The sequence below is a fragment of the Fukomys damarensis genome, unplaced genomic scaffold (assembly GCF_012274545.1).
Source record: "Fukomys damarensis isolate Sample0158 unplaced genomic scaffold, DMR_v1.0_HiC HiC_scaffold_31, whole genome shotgun sequence".
Classification (NCBI taxonomy): Eukaryota; Metazoa; Chordata; class Mammalia; order Rodentia; family Bathyergidae; genus Fukomys; species Fukomys damarensis.
This window is the reverse complement of record NW_022900943.1, coordinates 23,700,193-23,710,714: the sequence shown is the minus strand read 5'-3', so window position 1 is coordinate 23,710,714 and position 10,522 is coordinate 23,700,193. Positions and strand designations below refer to the sequence as shown.

The 10,522-nt window shown below is 35.1% G+C and overlaps 1 protein-coding gene across 2 annotated transcripts in view; it reads right to left on the bottom strand.

Annotated features, from left to right (window-relative positions):
- The window catches only part of Pcsk5 (proprotein convertase subtilisin/kexin type 5), a 410,777-nt gene that overhangs the window by 247,468 nt on the left and 152,787 nt on the right, over nt 1-10,522 (bottom strand). For both annotated transcript variants that reach the window (XM_033757658.1, XM_019207714.1), the window contains exon 6: nt 2,046-2,134. In XM_033757658.1, the coding sequence (XP_033613549.1) occupies nt 2,046-2,134 (89 nt within the window). The remainder of the gene's footprint in view (nt 1-2,045; nt 2,135-10,522) is intronic.

Here is a 10,522-nt window from a genome sequence, read left to right as displayed (position 1 = left end):
ATATTTCTATTTCAACTGACACATAACAGTTGTACACACTGCTGGGTTACTCTGAAATTCTGTTTTCTGATTTTTAAAGTAGAGTGTACGTTAACAGGTGATATAGAGAGTGAAAGTTGTACATAAACCGCTTTAAATATTACAGGACACAATTTGTACTGAGAAAATTTATTTTGTGGGAGGGAAAACTAAGCACAATACACCGCTTGTGCTAGAAGCTGAGTACCTATTGGTTTATTTCAATATGATATGAAGTTTCCATATAGATCTGCATGTTTTTAAGTGAATAAATGAACTACTTCACCTTAAAAAGTAGAAAGTAAAACTATGTCACCAGTACAGGGAGGTCGACCCGGTACAATCTTACTGGCATGTCCAAATGCCATCATGCCTGCATCAACACAATATCTTGTTTCAGTTGCTATATGACGCATTCCATACAAAGTGCATGATAAAATGCCTGCTAAATTGTTAGAGGCTCATGATTTGCTGACTGCAAATCCATAAGGAAGAATCTCATCATTTTGTTAAATTTTACAGGTAAAAAGTAGGCTCCTTTTCCTTCATTTAATTCTAAGCCTTCATGCCTTAGGCTGAAGGGCTTAAATCTATAATTCAGTATGGTCTTGCTTAGAACATTTTCAAATCACCACCAACAATTTGTTCTCTTAATGAAGGGCCTATGAAGCCAGGTCAGCATTTTAGCTGTGCGTTTACCATTTCACTCCCTCATTCCTTCAAGGTTTATAGTGGGAGTTCTGGGTCTGTGACAGTCTGGGGTGTGAGCCTGCCCGTGGCCTACGAGGCGGGTTGGCTGGGCAACTCTGACGTGACTCTGTGGAAAGAGCAGAAACCTCCACACCCTCATCTCTCTCAGGGAAAAACCATGGTCTCCTGTTTTAGCATCTCCAGGCCTTGGGAGATATGGCACATGCTCCAGAGTACAGCTAATTATTGGTTAACAAACTGACATGAAATAAAATTGGTGGGATTCAGGGTGAAGTAAAGGGAAGAGGTCACATTTACTGTGGACTGACATTCAAGGTAAGTTTCGAAAACCTTTTCTTAGCAGTGCTATTACATGCCATGGCATTCTTATCTGTGATCTCACTTTCTGCAGATTCAGTTATCCAAGGTCAACTAACGGAAAATATTAAATGGAAAATTCTAGAAAGAAACAATGCATGTTTTAAATAATTTTTATTACAGTATATTTATATATTCTTTCTATTTTATTATTAGCTGTATGGTGCTTTGTAAACAGTGGCCAACCTGGTCCCAGAGGCTTCATTCATCTTACGATACCCTTTATCGGACCCTTAGGAAGCACCGTTAAGCAGAGCGGAAGATCTATATAGAACATTTTCTTTCTATTTGTATGTGATTGTGTCACTTGGCTGTGGCTTACAAAGATGATTACAAATGGTAAAGTTAGAGTTTGCTCTTATCAACACTTCAACTTACACTGCTTTGGCTGGATCTCAGAATAAACATATGTTCATTTGAATTTGTACGTATGTGTGTATGTGTAGATATAATCTGTAATCATTTGTGAGAACACTATAACTACCTCATGCTACTACCGAAGGAGATTTTACCATTGACCATTCCACTGCAATGACAAGGACCCTTTTCTAAAAGCCTAAGTATCACACATAATAGCTTTTCTGCTTTGAGAGAACGTCAAAATGTTTATTTTCTTAAGAGATAAGGCCTGATGTTTCTAATGCTAGTTTCTTCTGACCCAGGTACCCATTGTAGAATTTTGGTACAGACATCAAAGACTCCCATTTTTACTGTTAAATACAGTAACATTTTTTTTCTTCAACCCCTTTAGAAAAAACACGTTTGTAACACTGTAGGAGTACTCCATGAGCAGTTCTTAACTGTACTGAATGACACAAGTTAACCTAGTCGTTTTGCAGTCTGCAGTAGTCAAACTTATGCAAAAATGGGCCCATCCAGTTTAAAAAGGATTCTGGAAATGAGTTAGCAAAAGAGCTGCCTGGCTCTTATCTCTATGTGTGGAAGTTTGTTTTCCATACCTCCAATCTTGGCGTTGAAAGCAATTCCAACTGTGCAGTGAGAGTTGTTTGCAGCGGCTGCCACTTCTCCAGCACAGCGGGTTCCATGCCTGCAGGCAGAACACACACACTTTCTAAAGTAAGACACTCCATTCTCACTGACTCAACACATCACCCCCACCACTCAGGTTTCAAAGTAGTGAAGAAAGCATCCAGCTGCGGGTGTGTCTGGAACTTCTTACCCAAGTAGCACTTGGGTTGTCTATGGCAAATTCTTAGCACATAATTATGCTGTTTTGGATTATATTATTTTAGTATTTATATGTTTGCTTTTGATGATATCTTGCTCTCTCAACTAGAAAATCTTGAAAGCTAAACCCCACCCATTTTTCTGTATCTGCCACACTTCTGCTGACCAGAATAGTAGCCACAAGTCATATATAACTATGGGGTCCATGAAATGTGACTAGTGTGAACTAATTTCAACTTTTATAAATTAACTTTAACTTCATTAAAAACTAATATTCAAGTATGAGAAAAGTTAACAATGTGGGTATGAGAATATGCTTATTACACTGCAATTTTAAATATAGTCAAGCTTTCTAATGAAAAATTTCTGTCAAGAACAGGATGTGCTGTACGCACTAAATTACAAAGATTTTGCATAAAATAAATATCTCATTAATATTTTTATATTAATTACACATTGAACAACCTTAGTAAAATATATTGCAAAGATTTATTTCACGCGTTTGTTTCCATCTCTTTTTTTGATGCGGCTATAAGAAAATGACTTTTGTCCCCAAAGCACTCTCTTTTCTTTCTTTCGACAACACCTTTGTTCCCTGATCAGCAAAATCTTGTTGCTGAAAGGACTTCTAGGATCATCTTTTCCAAAGATGCCAAAAAAGTTTCAAATACAAAGAACAATATATTTGGAAGTAGTGGCCTTAAACACTGTGTGAAGAATGTTACGGCATGAACAAGACGAGAAAAAGAAAACAGTAAGACTGAAGGCTAACATCTGCCTTGGGAACAACCAGTATGGTGTATTTGCCTTTGCTAAGGGCGCTCATGGCCCAGCCCTTCCCCTCAATTTTAGAGATGAGCTCACTTAGAAAAGAGATCTGTCAAAAGTAGCACAGTTAACAAACCAGTGATTAACTCTGAGGTCCTCATTTCAGTGCTTTTTATTCACAGCTGCCTTGGACCACACTTGTCACAGGATATGACTATCATCTATGCAACTCTGAACAAGTTGTCGCCCTCCATCAATAGGTACACATGCAAGTCTACACAAAGGAGACACCAAATACTGCTTTGTTCACTTAGTAACATTTCTGTAATTTCACTTATAGAAACATTAATACGTATCACTTTGTCACTAATATAACCCATAAGTAGTCCATATTGAGTATGATGCATGTGTACCTCTATCTGTATGTATAGACACATACATACACACACACGCACCATAATCTCTCACACAATCTCTATTCCTGGAAATTTTACACAATTTTTCACTAGGATTAACAGGATATTAAGAACAATCTTAAAAATTATTTTATATACATATATGCATATATAAAATTTAACACCTGGTGATAAATTCCTAGAAGTAGAATTATGGAACCAAAGGATACAGTATATGTTGTAACCAAACCACATAAAAATGGTATGATTAAACCAGGGATTTAGCTCAGTGGTTCTGCAGTCTGCCTCACAAGTGCAAGGTCCCAAGTTTGATTCCCGGTACCAACCCCCCCCCACCCAAAACAAAAAACTATTACAAAACTGTGCACAGCCAGAGAGAGAAAGAGAGAGAAAGATTATAGGCCAAGTTGAAGGAAAGTGAAGACTGCAGAAAATATATGGATGAATCCTATACACAAAGCTTTGTGCATTAATTTTTTACTCATTTTTATCCTTGCCCATGTGACATGTCAGGTCACTGTACGCTCTGCCCCGCACCGCACATTCAATATTAGATGTTTTTAAAAATATTTATTCCTTATATCTGTATACTGCCTTGTGAACAAATAATCTCCACATCATCTTTGCCTAGATTTCTTGTTGTCTTTCTGGCCAAATTTGTTGCAAATGTGTTTCCAAGTTTGGAAAATATCAATGTAATTTTGGCCAATTTTGCATTGCCCTACAAGTATTTGATCTTGCTATGCTTGCAATTACTTTGCCCTTCTATTATTATCACGTTACCCATTAGACAAGAAGATCAATTGTTAAAAGAACAACTATGTCCTCTTCAAGCCCCTACCTCAAGTAATAGTCTCCTCTGGAGCCTCGCAATCATTAACCATGATTCTTCAGCAGGCCCTTCTTACATATTACTTCATGATGGAAGTTACTTTTATTTAAACTTGATTTCCTCAGCGAGGCCACTGTTCTTACTCTTCATTGTATCTGTTGTTAATTAATGCTAAGCAGTATTGAACACTAGGGTTTCTATTTTTAAATTCAGGTCTACTTTATTCTTTGGCCCACAGGTTACTCACATTTTGATATTTTCAAATGTATATGGGTAGTGTTTTGATATCAATTGATTTGATTACATTATAATAAAAGAATGTAATGCATATAAATCAATTCTTTGAATTTAGTGAAATTTACAAAATGGCAGTGATAATAACTAATGGATATAGTAAATATTACATGTGCTTAAAATGATGTGCTTTCTCAAAAGCGATGTTCTGTATATTCTCCAATTATTTTTCAAATCGTTTATTATATGTATACAATGTCAAACTTATTTAATAAGTCATGGATTTATTAATGTTCTTTTCTCTTCAGTTCTATCAATTTTGTTCTGTTTAAAATTGATATTAATCTTCTTAGTGAAACAAACTATTTAGGAATATATAAGAACACTTTGGTTCTTGCACTAAAAGAAGGTGTCTGTTAATATTTAGCTTGTATGTGTTACCGTACTTTACAGTTTATTTTCAAACATTCTATGTTCATATTAGTTATGTCTTTTTATAAAAAGAATATGCTGGGGGCCAGGGACTTAGCTCAGTGGTTCCACGACCTGACTAACAAGCACAAAGCCCTGATTTCGATTCACTATACACCCCCCCAAAAAAAGAATATGCTAGGTTTTTTGTATTTTTGAAGCTAGGCTATCGGTCTTCTACTGGAGTTAAGTCATGTACGCTAACTGTGGTTACTGATTCAAACACGTTCATTATGCAACCTTTTCCCCTGTACAGTTTGGTTGTTGTACTTATATAGTACTAATGCTAAGTATTTGGTTATGCAAAGCTAACAACACAAAATCTGAGGTCGTCAATTCTTTTATTTTCTTTTCACAAACAACAGAGACATAGAATACCTTAACTCTGTTTTTTTGTTTGTTTGTTTGTTTTTTGTACATTGAACTCGGGTCCTTGCTATTGCAAGGCAGGTCACCCAACTGCTGAGCTAAATCCCCAGCCCTAGAATACCTTAACTCTGATTATCCATCTCTCATACCCATGTCTGATCTCCCCGTGAATATAATTATACATTAGAATATTTAACCCTATAAATTATCATTATTGTTATTACATTGTTTAAATTTACAAATATATTCTTTGTTGCATACTTTCTGTTGGGAGCACTGAACATTCAGTAAACATACTCATCAGTCTTTTGCAGGTCAAAAGTCCTTTTTGATAGCTTCAGAAATTGACTTTATTTTACTGCTCTTGAAAAATAATTTCAGTGGGTAAAGAATTTACAGTCTCACGTCACTTGAAAGATATCATTCCCCTGTCATCTTGCTCCCAATAAAAGGTCAGCAATCTGGCAAATCCGTCTCTCTGGACATTTTTCAGATATTCTCTTTGAGTTTTCTGTTCTGCAGGTTCATTAAGATGCCATGTGCATGGATTACAAAAAAATACTTTCGTGGAATTTCTGAACTTAGTATCTATTTCCTCAGATTTCTTCACTGTTATTTCTAAAACTGCTTCCTTCGTTCCTTCTGATTTCTCCTTTCAGAATCCCAATGAAGGGCTTCTGTACACTGAATGGACTCACTAGCATTAATCTCTTGAAATCGTCTCTATCTCTCTGTGTGTGCATAAACCAAGTCCCAGAACACGTGCGACCATCATGTACCATGTACATTAGAAAGGGCCTATGAGCTGCAGGAAGGGAGTGGGAGAGAAAGGCTTCAAAAAGAATTAAGAATCACATATATATATATATGTACAAATTACCCACAATGTATGGAATTATTATGTACTGTAAATATGTACCAAAACTTTTCTTTGATCTAAAAAGTCTCTCTGTGGCTGCGGTCTCAATAACTTGACTAATTGTATATTTCACTCATCCTATCTGCACCAATATTAATCTGATATTAATCAATTTATTGTTATTCACTTCAATTATTGTTTTATTGTCTGAAGTTCTTTTAAAAATTTGATTACCTTGACTAGTCTCTTTTTTCTTAATATACTTTTTCTATATCCATTTTTATACATCTAAATTATACCTAATAATTCCAAACTATATAAATTGAATTCAATTATTCGTATGCTTGCAGCTAGCTTAGTTTCATAGTGTCATTTTCCTTTGTAATTTATTTTCCATTTAGGAGGTGATATTGCTTAGGCTTTAATCTTTCTGAGTTCTTTCAGACTGGGGTGGAAAACTTATATTTTCAAAGATTTAAATTTGCTTCTGCCACATTTTTGGTGGTAAATCAACGAGGACCTGCTTAACTAAATTAAAACTTGAACTATGTAAATCATATGAATTACAGGTGTAAATCTCCTAAGTGCTGTTAGTAGTTCTTCAAGGATATTTATTTGCTTATTTATCTTCTTGTCCTACCTTGTATGTAGGCTAGAAATGTCACATATTTCTCCTGTTTCACAGTATATAGGGCTTTTTCCCTATTAATGAAGGTGGCTCTTTATGAAATCTGCTTTATGCATAAGCTCTCTCTCATTTCATTAAAGTTTTGTGCCTTGTTATATCAGGGCTTTAAAATACACATGGAGGCTGAATAGAATTGGTTGCTCACCTTGGAAAAGGCATATAGATCTTGAACCAGATTAATCATGCAATTAAACACTCTTACTTAGCATTTTTCCAGGAGATAGATAGATAGATAGATAGATAGATAGATAGATAGATAGATAGATATGCTATAGTAGGAGAGATTAAATTGACTATCTATTCTACCATATTAGGTAAAAATGGAACTACCTTAGTTTTGCGTTACTAAAATGTTAACACAGCCCTGCAAATATTACATTCATCATTTATGCATAATGAATGCCACTGAGTGAATGACAGACTATTTCCATACAAAGTTTATTTTGCAAAGAGTCCTGTATGTTCTCTGAGCTGAACCCTCACTCTGCTGCTGACTCATATGTTTTAAAATATCACTTAAATAATATATTGCCACATACTGTAATTGAGGTCTAAATTACTAGTTCACCTGCATTTAAACGGTACACAAATGCTCTACATCATAATGCAGTAGCCATTCTTTTGTGAGATAGTGATGTTCTCTGAGCTGAACCCTCACTCTGCTGCTGACTCATATGTTTTAAAATATCACTTAAATCATATATTGCCACATACTGTAATTGAGGTCTAAATTACTAGTTCACCTGCATTTAAACGGTACACACTCTTTAAATGACAATGATTGTTGCCCCCAAAAAGTATCATTCAGCTTTTTTGCTTTTACATGTTAGTTATACTCCACATTCAGACATGGATTTAAGACAAATTACAGAAGGATATCATCATGACCTGCTTAAAGTTCAAGTGTAGGAACAAGTCACATTTTTTTCCTGGTCTTAAAAGAACGAGGGTGGACAGCAAGGTGTATATCCTGACAGTTAAATATAAAAGTCTGCATTTCAGATGTATTTTAATTCAGAGACTAGAATGTGAGCACTGAGGTATTTTCAGCATAGGAAAAAAATCTTACTCAATTTCAGTCCTAAAAATAATATATTCATTACACACGTACTCAGTTGCATGCATCTAAATGTGAACTTCACTAACCAATCCTGTTCAATAGGTAGGTATACTTTGAAAAATTTAATCATTGATTATGCTCTCTTGTATGCTCACAATATTATTAAGACATATTTTCTCACTTTCATAAGATAATTTTGTAAATTAGAACAGATCTATAGACAAGAAATTTAAGACAAACTGAACATCATCTAAAATAAAGAGGCTGTAGCTAAACCAGGAATTTAAAGGCTTCCTTATTATAACACTCTTCTGCTTCTGGGATACTGTCAGGGACCTAATCAGTGTGAAATATTTTATCACATAATTTTTACTTCAATAGATCAATTTAGCTTTTCAAGAGCACCTTGAATTAAAGATCATCCCAGTCTTTTTCTACTGTTTTTTCCTATCAAGTTTTATCAGTGTTGCTATAGTAAATCTTTGTTATGAAAAGGCTCAAATTTTACTTGGAATACCTTACTGAAAAGGTAGAAAATCAGACAATAGGGTGCCTGTTAATTTTTATGGTCAAAAATATACCAGTTAGGCAAAGTGAGGGTGCAATAAAAAAAGCTCAAGCGATCTTCTGTATCTTGCTAAGTAGTAAAGTGTTCTCTTCTCTTGCTTTTTCCTTGTCCTTTGACCATACCACTTAGGGGACTTCTTTCCTTTCACATGAATTGAGGATGGAAATTTAACTTATTTTCTGTCACAAGTTGGGAAGGCAAGTGAGTAAGCCCAGCAATGAACCAGAGTTTGCAGGGCACAGGCAGAAAGCTCCCTTTTCACTTGCCATTGTACACCTTGACAGTTAAACTGATGTAGGGAATCAAGCAGTGGCAAGTGGGAGAAAGATTACTTTCCATTTTCTTTCTTTCTGGGAACAGCCATCTCCATTTTTCATGGACTCTGCCTAGCCTCCCCACTGCTACTGTTCTCTGACATCTGGTATGCTCGCGCTTTCATTCTTTCTTGCAGATTTTGATTTTGTGTGAATTGGAGTGAAAATCCTTTACGTCTATCTCAAAAGCCTTCTAAGAAGAGGAGACAACAGCAAGACATAGGGAGATGTTTTCAACATATGGTTCAAAATCAATGTTTATGATTGCTCATGTCATGCAGTTATATTACCACCTTGTACTTACATAGCTGTCCATTTCTCGAATTACTATAGCCTCATTTGATTTGCACATCTACCCTGTGAAGGCAGTGAAACATACTATTTCTCTTATTTTAGAAGTGAGAAAAGTCACTTTATCAGTTGGTAACTGGAAGGTATAAAATATAGCAGGCTATGGACTAAACCAAGGTCTCCCGCATTCTCATACAATGACTTCTTACTACTCCTGCAAAACCTATAAGGGCCCATGTTAGTAAGGCTTTGAGTGGTTGCTGAGATTTCTGGGCTCACTGCCTGCTTTCCTATTCTTTGCCTAATGTTGGTGCTCTGTAACACAGTGGTGACTTTAGCCCTTTATTAGCTTTACGGACCGGATACTTGACAGTAGAACCTCCTAGAAATAAAACGCTTTCCAGAACCTCTATGAAATAATATATAGCTTGAGGTAGAAGGCGGAAAATTTGGGAATTGCAAAAGTGAAAACTAAAAGAAAAATGGAAAGTACTTGAAACTGGATTATCTTCATGTCTTTAGTGAAAAGCTTACCAAAGCCTAGCAAACATATTTGAGGAAAAGAGAAAACAGAAAGAAAAAAAATCATCTATTTTATAGTGATCATTTTTGTGAATTAATGAAGATAATAGCATCTGAAGTGACTGCAATTATACCAAGGGCGTGAAGCCTCAAAACCATTAAGGTTTTTATTATAGTGGGAAGTGAGTCAGGAAAACTTGTTCAAATTAACAAATAAATAAATACATAAAGTAACACAAGAGTTTATTCAGAGACCATCAAGAGCCTAACACTCAAAGAATATTAAGCATAATCTTCCAAATTATGAGATTATATACATAGCAATAGATATCATGAATCCTCCTCTGGCTGTCAGGAATTATACACATTTTAAGACATTAATAAAATGTGTTGACTGCTTCAATGTTTGACAGATATCATGTTGCAGGCAAGGAAAGAAAATTAAAAGCTTATTTTATAATATTAAGTAAGAATAGATCACTACTACACAACTCTCCTCAACACTACTGATAAGGGGTATTCAGATATATCAAATTTAAATGACTAGTAAGGTTTTTTAAAAAGCAAAATTATTTCTTACAGTGGGTTAAAAATATACACATGAGCACATGTAAAAACTGGTAAAATCTGAGGAAATTCTATAGATTGTATTATTATCAATTTTTTGATTTTGACGTTGATCATATAAGTTACCATTCAGGAAAATTAGGCGAGGGGTATGGAGGATCTCTATGCTATTTTGCAACTTTCTGAAAATGGAGAATTATTTTTTTAAAGTATTAAAATAATCATTGTGGGTGTCAATAACTGGTAGGCTTGCTTGTAATTTAAGAGTATTTCAGAAAACAAATAACAT